Source organism: Cariama cristata, unplaced genomic scaffold (assembly GCF_000690535.1).
Source record: "Cariama cristata isolate BGI_N322 unplaced genomic scaffold, ASM69053v1 scaffold11643, whole genome shotgun sequence".
Lineage (NCBI taxonomy): Eukaryota > Metazoa > Chordata > Aves > Cariamiformes > Cariamidae > Cariama > Cariama cristata.
Genome location: NW_009606739.1, coordinates 49425 through 63285, shown reverse-complemented (window position 1 = coordinate 63285; position 13861 = coordinate 49425). Strand labels below are relative to the sequence as shown.

General features: G+C 42.4%; 1 protein-coding gene across 1 annotated transcript in view; it reads right to left on the bottom strand.

Moving 5' to 3' along the window:
* The window catches only part of LOC104158753 (guanine nucleotide exchange factor DBS-like), a gene marked incomplete at its 5' end in the record, with an annotated part of 44765 nt that overhangs the window by 1396 nt on the left and 29508 nt on the right, over positions 1-13861 (bottom strand). Inside the window, 6 exons of the mRNA XM_009696481.1 lie at positions 958-1070; positions 1627-1745; positions 4082-4168; positions 5914-5985; positions 8111-8200; positions 12175-12270. Of these exons, the coding sequence (XP_009694783.1) occupies positions 958-1070; positions 1627-1745; positions 4082-4168; positions 5914-5985; positions 8111-8200; positions 12175-12270 (577 nt within the window). The remainder of the gene's footprint in view (positions 1-957; positions 1071-1626; positions 1746-4081; positions 4169-5913; positions 5986-8110; positions 8201-12174; positions 12271-13861) is intronic.

Below are 13861 nucleotides of genomic sequence, written 5' to 3'. Positions count from 1 at the left end.
ATTCCCTTTCTCTGGGTTGTGTTTCTTGGAGGTGCACGTTGGGCAGCTATTTCTTAAACTAAGGAAGAAGGCAGAGGAGCCAGGGCAGCCCTACAGGTAGCTGGTGACTAAGTTTCAGCAGTCTCAGATAGTGACTCGGTATCCCAGGTCAAGCTTACTTGCAAGCAGACTGTATGACAAGGAAGCTGTGGCCTTGGCCTGTGTTTGAGACCCTGGGCCAAATTCAGAACTGAAGAAAATGAATCTTTCATATTGTCCATCCCCGTTGCCATACATGCCATCTGGGGCAGATGGGTTTAGTTCACTTCCCACCTACTTTACGCTATGGGACTTGCTCCCATCTCAGCTGCATGTCAGTTCTAAGTGAAAGGTGTGACTGCATGGGCACTTCAAAGAGACCAGACCCTCCAAATTACCCATGGAAGGAGAATTCAGATATCCAGCCAGGCCTGCTCCTAATGCTCACTTGTCAGCAAGAGACAATAAATACACCAAAACGTATGTGACCTCAAGGGGGCCAGATCCATTCCATTTTGTCAATCACATCTTATATCTAAGCCTTTGGGGCTAAAAATGCTCTCTGGTTCACAGCTGCAGCTCAATGGAAGGCATGGGGATTTTATTGTTGTATCCTATGGGAGGGTGCTGCTTTTGACAGTTGTCCTTCTGGCTAGAAGATGTGAAAAGCTCAGATATTCCCCTCCATTTCCTTTATGCAAACTTCTGTCCTCGTAGGCCTCTCATCACAAGCGTTTGGGATGAAAGCCAACCAGGTGGAATTAACCAAAGTTGCTTACATGTTCATGCCTCCCACTGCCCTTTCACATTGTGGTCAATGGGGTGAGTTGATTTGGATTGATTTGGAAGAGGCTTTGACATTTTTCTGAATATTTTCCATCTTTTCCAGGAGGTTATGGCTGTTCTACCTGTCAAATTCAGTCTCTCTGATATACTTACCATTGACCGTTCTCTCCTTCCTGCACAAACTGCACTAAATCTCCATCCTCGAGTGTAAGAGAATCTGGGAAACAGCTGTCAAAACTGCCTTCTACCCGAAAAAGATTGGTGCCCTAAAATGAATGAAACCAGAAATACAGTCACTATGGATGAAAGAACACTGTGCAAGAGAGAACAAGTTTAGTTAAATACTGAATTAGGCGTTTCAGGCTGGCAGAAATTTCTTCCATAGGGAATTGTGTCACATTATATTCCTTTTATCATGCCTAGGTTAAATGTTATTCAAACTTTGGACAGAACTGCGCTGTGCATTCAGGCTTTAGAATTAACCGGCCAGCTATTATTCTTATATAGAAATTGGGTTTGTGACACCAGGTTAAGTTATCTGGAAAAGTCTGGAATTACTTTTTTAAAGGTTCAGAATTTTCCCTCACTTTTGTAACATGTAAAGCTACTAAAGCTACAGCTTACAAGTAAGGGTGACTTTTTATGGTTCTGATCCTGATCAACAAGATAGTCTTGGAACAATCTCCCAACACCCCAGACCAAATTCCCATCTTCTGTATTCCCACACATCCATGAATTCAAGGCTGGTATGAACCCAAACTTTGCAGGTTAAATCATGAGGTTGCACTGGGAAAGGGCAGCATAATTTGAAAAAGGAATTACATTGTTAGGGTTGGTCTCTTCCTCCAAGTCAGAAGAATTGGAGAGTTCATCTGTGCTGGAGGGAATGGCTTCGAAATCTTCAAATGTGTCTAGAGACGGCATTTGCCTGCTGGGCCAACCTTTTCAAAGGAGATAAAACAAAAAGAGTTAGCTATCAGTCATCAGCTTCTTTCATACTCAGTCTTTTAAAAATAAATGTCACAGGTTCACTTCCCACTGTTCCACTTACGGAATTGCTTGTACCTTTTACAGCTTGTTCCCTGATTTTGCCATAAAAATTATGTTGCAGCCATTATTCTGTCTCTAAAAACCTGTACCACTTGCTGTCATTTGTGGGAGGGCAAACTGTGTGGCTACAGTGTGCATGCCCATCAACACCTCGAGTGTTTAGCATTGCTAAATCTCACCAGGTCAGGAGGTACAAAACGCAAGGATCAGGAATATTTCTGTGGAACAAGCACTGTAGCAAATTATAACTTCTGCTGACATGATTTTCAGAAGGCCATGCTCATTCATTTTCCAGCCTACCTCCGAAGGATCAGGAATATTTCTGTGGAACAAGCGCTGTAGCAAATTATAACTTCTGCTGACGTGATTTTCAGAAGGCCATGCTCATTCAGTTTCCAGCCTACCTCCACATGTTTATCTATAAATTGAAGTCCAAAGCCATTGAATTTCGGTTGACGTCTTATCTCCATCCCAACCCAGGGTGATATTACCACCTGAGGACCTTACAAGACTACACTCTGGAGCAGGCTGGAAGTGCAGGGAAGGGACAGAGAAAACAAGGCACAAAGACAACCAGACCTTGGTGGTAGGTAGAGAAGTTCTCATTAATACACCTGCTGTTAGAAGTCTTATTTGCATGATTTGCACCCAAAACCACCCCAGCCCAGTGGAAGGGACTTAATGAGAGATTTCCAGCCCAAGCACAACAGCCAGTCTCTTTATCTACAAAGGCATGCCCAGAGGATGTGTGCTGAGGGAAATTCAGGCTGACCCTTATAAGGCCTGCCTGCCTGCAGCTCCCATGACAGAAAAGTAACTCAGCCTCATCTGTACAGATGGCAATCATGACCTACGCTTTCCTTCACACTTGATGCCTGTCCCTTTTCTGACGGGGATGACTACAGTCCAGCTAGGAGGAAAGAGGCCTTGTATCTACCAAGGGATTCTGCAGCCCTGACAGATACGAGCTGAATGGATTCAGCCAAATCACCATGTGCCTTCCTACTTAATGTACCTACTGTGTATTAGTTGATTCACAGGGACTTGGGCAGAGCAGACGCTGAATCAAGTTCTTTACAGCCTGTGGGCCATTGCTCTTGACAAGGCAAAGCAGTGCTCTGACGACAGGGCACGGAGACAGATGCTCATGCAGTGGGATTATGCATAACGCAGCACCCACAACCCACAGCAAAACCTGGCCTGAGACAACACAAAACCCAAGCCAGGGAGTTCAGGCAGAAAACAGAAAGGCAATCTGATCTGGAGAAATAGGTTTAATTGATTTATTTAATCCCTCGCCATGCACATCCTCCCTGCTACAGGCACTGGTTGGTCATGCAGCTCTGCTGCCCCTTCTCCCTCCTGTTCCCCGGGGGCTGTGACTGCCCCAACCACTGCAGCTCAGTTCCAAGAGACGGTGACCTTCTCCCACCACAGCAGCATCCCCAGTTACAACCCTACAGGTATGGTCAGGTCATCCCTACTTTTCAAAGCTGTAAACTAGCCTCTGAAATTGCATTCATGTGCTGGGTTGTGAGTGTCCCTGCCAAGGTTTATACCAAAAGAATTTTGAGACAGAAGAGACAATTTCAATTACAGACCATGCAGCATATAGAACTGGATCCCATATTCGGTATCAGTTGAGTCACACCAGCAAAATACTAGCAACTGTCTAAACATAGAAGAATACATTGATGCTAATTAGCTTCAAACTGCTACAGCAATTTTAGTTCAAATTCACAGGTTGGGCTACAGACACTAAAGGAAAAAGACATCCCTCTTCCCCCTTAGACAAAGCTTCAGTAATCTTTTGCCACTGTCATTTGTAGAAAGCATCCAAGGCAGAAATGTAAACAGCAAGGATTCCTTACAAATACATGCATCAGCCTTCGTCTTCCATACAAATTGCTATTCTGATTTCAGAGACTAAGAAATAGCCTAAGTTTTATGTACTTAGTTCAAGCTATAAAATAACACAGATCAAAATTCTGAGCTTTCTGACACCAATTAAAAGAATTATTTTCAGCTCTGCCCAACCTACAGAAAACCAGAATCTGGGACATTGTTTCTATACCTGCTAGTGATCCAAACTTGTTCTTTCGTTGCTCTCACAAGAAATAATGTTCATTAAAAGAGAAAAATCTCTTTAAGTTAAAGAGAGTAAATACTATCGTAAATTTATATTACACTCTCAAATTGAGATGATAAATGTTTTAGCTTTGTTTACCTGTCTGTGAAGCAGATCTAGGTACAGGTCTCGTGGTGGAACCGGTATTACATTTAGTCTGGGCCAATATGGTGTTCTCAAAAGCATCTGTGACAGGAAGTACAGTTTGTGTCTTCAAGGTGAAATAGTGACCAGACAACCAGTACAAAGTGAATTCCTCTATCACCTCTGCAACTGGTAGTCTCTTTAACAAAGAGGTGGACTGCGGTCCAACAGTTATAAAAGAGAAGACACATGACCAGCACAAATGAGTGAAAAGACAGCAGCATTCCACAGAAAAACTGTACGTCTGAGAAGGACAGAGAACAGCCAAATGAATCAGACAGAAATATTGAAGTTAATTAAGGAAAATGATTGCTAGGTGAACAGTGCAGTGTTCTATTTCACTACAGCTTCCTTACACGTTTTTAACATTTTCCTTGCAGCATTTCAAATCATTCTGTAGGTGATGGTATATGATTTTGATACCCATCTACACAGCAATGAAAGGGGACCAGGGATGCTCTTCTTCCCAGCCAGAAATTAATGATTTCGCTCTCGATGAATGCAACGCCATTTTGTGGGGGAAGTTTTTATCTAAGTACATCAAATCCGTCACATTATTAACTCTGTCAGAGCCCTGGCAATAGCAGCAATATCTTCTGGTAAAGGGATGATAATGTTCATTGTTTCCTACTTAAAGAAACTCGGTCTGGTGAGGGATGTTGTGCAGCGGGACCATGTTTTAAATCAGTGAGGAAAAACTCAGCTCTGTGGATAGTACTTGTACCTTGAAATACCTGCTACCTCTGCAGCCACATGGTACACTGAGATCAGAAGTATGTGTCAGTGAGTGAAGTGAGGTATAAACACCACAGTTTGGGAAACTCTGGTGCTGGGTGCCAGGATGATTCCAAACATAGCGCCAGGGGTCACTTGCAAAAGGAAATATTCTGCAAACAGCAAAACTGCTATTTCCTCTCCTGTCTCTGAATTGTTTCTTCCAACCGCTCTGTTCCAGTCTCCTCTGCTGCTGGGAGTGACATAGGAGATAGCTCTGATATGTCACTGATTCCATCACTGACCTGGCCACCTGCCCTTTCTACGACGATTTTGTGCAGAGCAACACAATCCTAAGAAAGGATTCCTCAGCTTACATCTCTCTCCTCCCTGTCCTGCAGCAGGCGTACCTGACTGCTTGTGCCCCACAAGGCAACATGCTCTGGCAAATGCTCATGTAAAGGGGAAAGCTGACAATGGAAGCTGGTGATCTGCCGGTGGCTGGGGAATAATTTCCCAGTTTAACTCTCTGGTATTTTTTATTAAACAGTAATTGATGAATTTGCTGCAACAAACGGGTGGAAATTCTGCTTGGCTGAAATGAAACACTGCACCTTAAATGGATATTAATGCACAGTCTAGCCTCTTCTGTAGTCTTCATGCACATGGCTCCTGCACCTCTTATTAGGTACAGACACTAACAAGGGAAGAGAGATGCAAGCGGCCAGATTGCAGGTGAAGGTGAAAAGTAGCCCCTTGGCTCCCTGCTGCTGCACTCTACGGAGTGAGGTAGAAGCCAGGCAGAAAATCCAGATCCAGGTGACAGTCTAGAGCATTACTTCCCAAAACGGGGTTTTAATTTAGACCCATCCCTAGGTGAAAGTTGGTAAATATGAGTGCAGGGGACAGGCAAGGAGGTGACAGGCTATGTTTACCACAGTTAAACAGATAAACTGACACCAAACTCCTAACGGACTCTAGTGGCATCTGCCAGCAGTGATGAGAGGTGAATTCAGTGAATAATACCAAAAGACTGGCAAACAGGTTTTCATGCAGAATGGAAATACTCATACCTTCAAACCCCAGGGGAGTTGGGTCACTCTTTATTTCATGTCTCTTGACTTTAACTGCAGGAACAAGGGGACCTGTGTGAAGTTTGCAGAGTCACAAGGCTGTAAATATTGTTAAAGGAGAAACTTGCTTTCCCATTACCTGGAAAAACTACCTGCGTAATACTTTCCCTTTCACCCAGAAAAATGACCAACGCCTACATTCTAGGTGGTGAAGATAAACATTTCTGTGAAGTGGATGGGAAACAGACCCCCTTTTGCAAAAGACATGACGACATTGTATATGTATCTGCTTCCGATCAGGTTTCACAGATGTTTTCTCTCGCTCTTGTGCAGGACATGGCACTACCGCAGGCAGACTCACAATCTCAGCTTTCTACCCAGGAGGCTGGCAGGGAAGAGCCCACAACAGCCAACACTTAGGCCCCAAAGAAGTGGAGGGCATTGGTCACAGGTCCACGTACAGTGCTTCTCCTGTGTCCTGACTCCACATGTGGAGGACTGGTGATGTGACAAAGGATCAGCACACAGCACTATGCAGTAGCCTTGAATGTGATTATCCAAACACCCTGGCTAGACCTGCATTTGGCTGATGCTGAGATAAGACTCAGGCTTCAGTTCTTTTGTCATCTGAAATATTTTCTTAAAGCAGATGCTGTAAATAAAACATTTGATTGAAAAGCACTGATTTCGTTTGCTAGCTTTTACAATCATTACAAAAGTAGTTTTCCCTGCCAACAGTCTTCTGGCAGACAGGATCCTAGGACAGAATTTTTTAATATGAAACTGTAACAAAGTTTGAATTTCATTGTAATTCACACATGCTGTCTTTGATAAACCACACTAAAGAACAGCCCTTGGTTGCACATTCTTTTTGTACATGTGCGCTTCTTTCTGTTTCCCAGCTTTGGAAACAAATACTAGGAAATAGTTCAGTCTTCCCATAACTTTGTAACTGATCATGTGTTTCTGAAGCTGTTGCCAAGGCCAGAAAGCTAAGAACCTCTTCTCCTGTACTATGCCCATCATTTCATGCGGTGATGTTTTAGTGTTATGATCTAAATAAGTTGGCAAAGAAACATTTGTAGGTAGTGGTAATATCACATCCTTCCTCTGCCAATAAACCCCACCATGCTCTCCTTTCATGACAGCCTCATTGCACAGTCAAGGATACGGTTCATATCCTTCACAACTATTTAGAATGCACTACATACAGTGCAACTTTCTTCCTGACAAATATATAGCAAAGATTTTATACAAACGAATTCAGCTGTTTTTCCTTCTACTTTGGTTTGTGAATTGCCCTGCAAATCTTTAACTTGCAAGTCAGTTCCTCTGCTTCATTCCAGGAACTGCCAAAAGACAGTATATTCAGAATTTGATGTAAAACCGTATGTTCTCTTCTCAAAAGCAACTCTGATGTGTAGGCATAGGTTCCTACAATCCTACTGATTTTGAACACAACCAGCTTGCCCAAATGCATAGGTTGCTTTTGAGTTTAGATGTAGGCACTAGTGCAGAAACTTAAAGTAAATTTTGCAAAAGTGCCTTTTCTCAAAATAATTATAGCTGAAGAATAAAACTTTCATAAGTTCCCACACAAACTGCATAGAGTTCAGTGCATTCTAGGCACCTAGCTCCCTTACATGTGTCTCAAAAATTCCTTGCAAACATAATTTCTCATCATAACTGTGATTATGCTATATATGCTTAAAACTGGCATCTATTGCTACTCCATGTTTGGCTTGATTTCAGGCTTTCTTACCATCTGACATCTGCTACGCAATGAGGAGATTATCTCCTTCTTCAAAGCAAAAATCCTCAACAGTTTTAAGGAAACAGAGAAATAATTTCTATTTAATTTCAATTAATCCAAACCAGGGCGAAGTTGGAAACCTAACCTCACATCAGCCAAAAATTAATCCAGTTTCCATGGAAACTAGCACCACTCTTTGAAGCCTATTATGGAGAAACTGAGAAGAGTCACGACATATGCTGGCAGCACACCTTGATGTACATTCAAAATGTCTTGGCCTGCCTCCCTGCAGGTGTTACATTGGTCCTGACTCTTCTCCTACTGGAATCTCCTGCATTTATAAAAACTGGACCTGATGTACTCACTCAGTGAACAGCATTTGGCAGGAAATGTATCAGCCAGCAGGAAGGGAGAAGGGTAGCTAAGCAAGCAGCATGACGGTACCTTTGGTCACAGCAGAAGCATTAACTGTGGTGCTGATGGAGGAGGCTAGGGAAAAGCGACGGGTAACTTCTCTTTCCTTAGATTCTGGATCTGGGAGAACAGACAGATGCAATGCAGGGCAGGATTAGAGGTTAATAAGCACTGAGGGTAAAAGATGTCCAAAGCAAAGCAGCAGCTGGAAAAGGGTAAATAAAAGGTAGGTTGCTCCTCTAAAACAGCCAGGAAATATACCCTCAAGAAAGTGAAAACCACAGAAAAGGGTTTATATGAGCATGTTTTCAAAGCAATTCCAATTGCACCAATTTTAATACTTCAGAAAGGAGACTTAGGCCAATTAATATTTTTAGCAACCAACTAGCGTCTAAGTACAGCTACAAAACACAGAGAGATGAGCACGATGGTTAGAATGGTGTGTGTGTCTACAGATGAGGTTTGGATTATTTTAGACACTGAACTGCTTGTTCCGTGATGACTGATCTGAAATACACTGAAAAACAAACATGAATGTTTTGGAGTTCAAATCTGTCATTTCTAGATGTTAACTGTGTGAATGCCTGAAAACATTCTCTAAGCCTTCATCCTTACTGGTGCAAATCAGCTTGGAGAAAGTGAAGGCAACAGAACTTTTTTTTGTTTACTCCAACTAGGATCCTGCTTTTTCTCAAAGTCCACTCAGGAGTGAAGACACAACTTCCCCAGATTTCACCATGAGATGTGAGTAGCATTTTTGACTCAAAACATTCCATAAACAGACCAGAGGTATAAATGGACTGTCAGCTAGCTTCAGAGTGCACATGATGTTTCAAAACCCATCGAAGTCATTACGCAGCTCTTAAGAGATTGTGTCTACACATCTACAAGCACATGAGTACACTTCTTGCACCTACCAACTACAGCAGCACCACTCAGGAAAAAAGCTGCTTGCTTATAAATATTTCAGGATTAACTTTTTAGTCTCTTCTGCTGAAAATATTCTAAGCACATGTGCTGCATTAGTCAAGTGAGTATTTCCATTGAGACATGAGTAAAGCTATTCATATGCTTCATATCTCAGTTTCAGTAAGATACTTGAACACTTAACTTTACTAGGACACAACCTCAGTTGAAAATGGTATTAGAAATGGTTTTAAATATTCTGTTGAAGGTTTTCAGATTTGTCAGAAATTATTTGTGATTTTCATGTTTTGATTTTTAAAAATATAAAAGAAATATTAATGTAAAAATTAAATAGTTGTTTCTATTTTCACTGAAAAATTTCCCGGGAAATGGTGAAGAGTTATTTCACACGAAACTCTTTGTAGCGTATGCTTTGCTGAATCTTAGCCCAGATGTTCCTAGATGGTGCCTGTGATTCAGAGGAACTTTTCTATTCCAGTTGTCTCCTTTCTCTTATCATGTCTATTTTATTTTCTCTCTCTCTCTCTTTTTCTAAATGGTTAACTGGAATACTGCACTGGAGTAAAGTAAGTTTCAGGTGATTTTATATTTCAGGTTTAAATATCCTGTGCAGAACTATACTACTGTGAAGATTTCCTTGCCAGGTATCTTAAAATTCTCTTTCCCATTCCTCATCTTCACATTTCCTTATTTTAATATTTAGTCGCACAACATTTCTCTTTACTTTGTTGTTTCCCTATTTCTGCCTAGTAAATGTCACATTCACTGTATGTTTCCAGTGGAGCAGAAATTAGTGTGACTGGTTGAACTGCAATTCCCGTAATGTTTTATTATGCCAAAACATCAGGAAACCATATTAGCTCCTTAAAATCTCTGTGTCATTTTAACTGTAGATTGGCTACTGTAAAAAGACTGTAAATTCTGTATCTGCCAATGCACTTCCTTACCAATTTGCTCATAAAAGCACATATATTCAAGTACATCCTTATTCACACCTCCTAAAAGGCTGAAGAAAAATGAGAGGTTAAACTCTGCTCTCAGTGATAATTACAATGGAATGACTCCACATTTAGGCTGCTGTAACTGCCCTTATTAAAATACAAAGAAAATTTCACTTTATAATTATGGTGTTGGTCTACATTTACACATCATGCAGCTCTTAGAGATGCTGTGCCAACTCCAAGGAATATGAGCTTGGCTCTGCAAACAAGGACAGCTAACGCAGACCCAAAGGTGGGTGAGATGCAGAGTGCAACGAGTGTGGGCTTTCGTACACCGTGGTGCCAGTTCTGGTATGGCTGCCTTGGGGGTCTCTGCACTGATGGAGTGCAGGATGGTAAAGTTTCTTCTCCAGACATCAGCATTGCTTTGGTCAAAACACCAAGGCGCTTATATACAATGTTTTCTACCCCATCATATCCAGCCTGGGCAGACAGTTCAGCAATGCTTTGAGCATCCATGCTCCACTACCAGTTGACATCCATCAGGCAATCTTGTTTTCCCCCTAGTTAGTCTTGTTATTTTATTGTTTAAACCTTCCCTTTTATGTGTTATGGACATGAACAGACATAGTGGGTCTGAACCAAAGTATGCTCAGCTCAGTATGCCAACTCCTGCCACAGCCAGTAACAAGTCCTTAGACAAAGGGGTCAAGAGCAGGACAAGCTTATTGTAGTAACTTCCCTGTTACCTTCTCGCAGCTTCCGATCGGCCTTAACAGCCCGTCCGTATAGTGCTAACACGGCTTTACGTTGTCACTGCCTGCAGAAATGACCACCCTCTGCAAATCATCCAGCCTATTTGCCAACTGGTTTCCTCTAGGCCAGGACCAGATTAGTAACTGAACAGCACAACAAAGTGAAATGGGACATTGCGTAATGAAGGTGTTTCACAAGAATCTCAAGTCATCAGACTCAGCAAGTCTTTGAGCTGAGAGTGCTTACAGCTTAGGGGGTATGAATTCTTCTGGACTGTGCTTTGCTGTCTGAAACACTGAATACAATGCAAGACATTTCACATGACAAGAAAAATTCAGATAAAAGAGCAAAAGAGGCCCAACCCAAAATTGTAGATCCAAACTTGCCCCAATTACAGCATTATCCTGCATTTCTGAAATCTGTATTTTGTGATTGATTTCCCCAAGTCACAGGATCTGAAAAACACTCCCTTTTTTGTATTCAGAACATTGAACTGGTTTGTCTGTCTTGGATCTTACTACCAAGTGCAGCCTTAACCTTGCAGCCAGAATCTTATGGCTGCACTGGCTCTTGGTGTATTCTCATCTACTTTATAACATTGTAATTTAATGCTTCTGTATTTCTCTCTTTATTCTTTCATTTGCTTCTTCCTCCTTTGATGCTCACCCTGTCCATCACTGCACACTAACCCTTTGTCTCACAGAACAAATATCATTTATCAGAACAGGAGAAAAGCCATATAATAACAATAAAAAGTGTGATTACATTGTCTTTTCAGAAAGTGATTGTAAGTAGTCATTCAATTTAATTTCTATTCACATTTCTTTCTTTCCTCTAAAGTCTCTTCCTTGTACAGCCATCACAGCAACATGTGCTCTGTACTCATGGATATTAAGTGTCTTCTAAACATTTATGCACAAAGACTCAGAACATGCCATTTTCCAGTGTCATATAACATAATTAAGCAGAAATGGCAACAAACCTCAGATCTTCTGAATTCTGGTTCCCCAGTGTAACCACTAGCCCATGGCTGAGCAACATTTGAAAAAACAAAGAGGTCCAACCAATGAACAATTTAACACATGAAAATCTCATGTAGCACAACACAGAGATGATACTCTGCCCTTCAAGCCAGTAAATTGCTGAAAGAATTTAGGCTGGTGGTTTAAAACAAGTTCACACTTTGGTCCTTGAGAGAAACTGGAAATAAACATTATTTGCACTGTGCACCACTAAAAGATCCAACCAGTCAACTCAAAGGTTGCCTTGCCAACACTGCCGTGGGAGCAATTTTTGGTAACAGTGTCTTTGAGAAGAGGAGCCATACGTGTGTGTCAGACAGGAGTGCTTTGGTGAGATGTGGCAGCACTTTAGGAAATAGTGATGGATGGCACTGTGGGATGGAGAGAACATTGTGGGAGTGCAGGAGACAGATGGCCAGAGACCAAATGCTGTGGGGGGTGATTTTACCTTTGGGTGGAGCTCTGCGGTTGGAAAGACCTTGCAATGTGAATCGCTTTCTAGCAAGCGCTGTGCGCTCAAGGTTAAGGCTGGTGGAAGCATCAACTAGGAGAGAGGGAGAGGGAAGAGAAATAAGGAAGGAAGGGTCAGCTGTTCAGCTTATGGGAAAGGAAAGGTTAGCACTGAATGACAACTAAAAATAAATAAATAAATTTTGATTCAGTTCAAGCCAGAGCAAGAGCTAATCAATTAGAAAGGTGACATGAGGTCAGGGTGATTAAATCAGCTGAGCCAAACAAAGCCCCTGGGTTGAGTTTGGCTCTCTGAGTTTAATGGAGAAGAACAACAACAAAACAAAACCAAAGAAAAACAGGTGAAGGGATGTAGCTATCATCAAAAGAAAATACAGTTTAGCAGCAAGCTCATTAGGATCTAGTGCCTTTTACTATGAAAACATACCATTGTGGTTGGAGCAGCAAGGTTGTTGGGAGAAATAAGAGAATAAGCCTTGCAGTGCAGGACATGTACAGACAGCAAGTGCTGCGAGCAGTCCCACTTCTGCTATCCAGTACTAGGACCGCAGGGTCTGCCGTCATCAGCCCGGTGGCCGATATGCTCTCAGCCTTACCTGCTGAAGTGTTTCTAACAGCCTCCGAAGCTGGCATATAGTCATGCATTTGATCTCGTGATTTGCTGGGATGTAAGGAGTGCCATGCCAGCAAAGCTTACATGCCAGGCTCCTACATGAATAAGCCAGCCATGCCGCCTGTCAGTCACCTTTATAGAGGTAAGTCACAGATGGATCTAGGCCCTGAGACTCTGGGTTTGAAAGATACTCAGCTACTCACATTGCAGGAAACAGGTAGACCTAGATCAAACCCTCAGATCCATATATTCCTGCCGAATTCTGCATCTGTCCCTTTCTTTGGGTGGGCAGGGAACACACAGAAGGTTTAGGGCAAAGGAGCAGGAGAAAAGCCTGGTTCTGTGCCTTAGGATTTATCCAATAACTTTTTCCTCCTCTTTATTTCATATACAGCCAAGTGAAAATCATTAGAGGGGCAAATGAAGACCAGAAGTACAAAGGGAGGATGAAGAGACAGTGAGTCCACACTGACGGACAAGCAACAGACAGACAAGCTGTGCTTCCAAAGGAAAGCGCATCCCATCACTTCCTGACTTGCAGCCAAGATAATCCAGGATCCGAGGTGCCTGCCCGCATAGGTGGGTGTGAGATGAACAGATTTTAACAATACAGAAGTATTATGTCAGTGTGGTTCAGCTCCTTCTAGCTGGTGGCCTGATGCCAGCTTTGGGCCAGGCAGGTGCATCTGGGGAGGAACTGCTCCCGAGCAGCTGTTTCAGCTGTGGGGCTGCCCACAGGTGCACTGGGAAGCATTTGGCTTTCAGACTGCCCATGTTGGCCTAAGAGCCATTCCCTGCCATGCCTGCTCCCACTGTGAGGCAATCTTTGTAAACATACTGTAGCTTATAAAGAATCCAGAAACTGGTCTATAAAATATGTTTACTTTCTGTTTGCATAGAGCAAGAAAATCCATAGTATTTCATTATCACAGGGTCATGCAGCAAGTACAACAGTGCATGTGTGTAGGGGGTGGGTTTATATGTTAATTCTTCAGCTATGCAATTACATCACTTCACTGAGGGGTCCTTTAGGATTTCACAAGTCCCCACA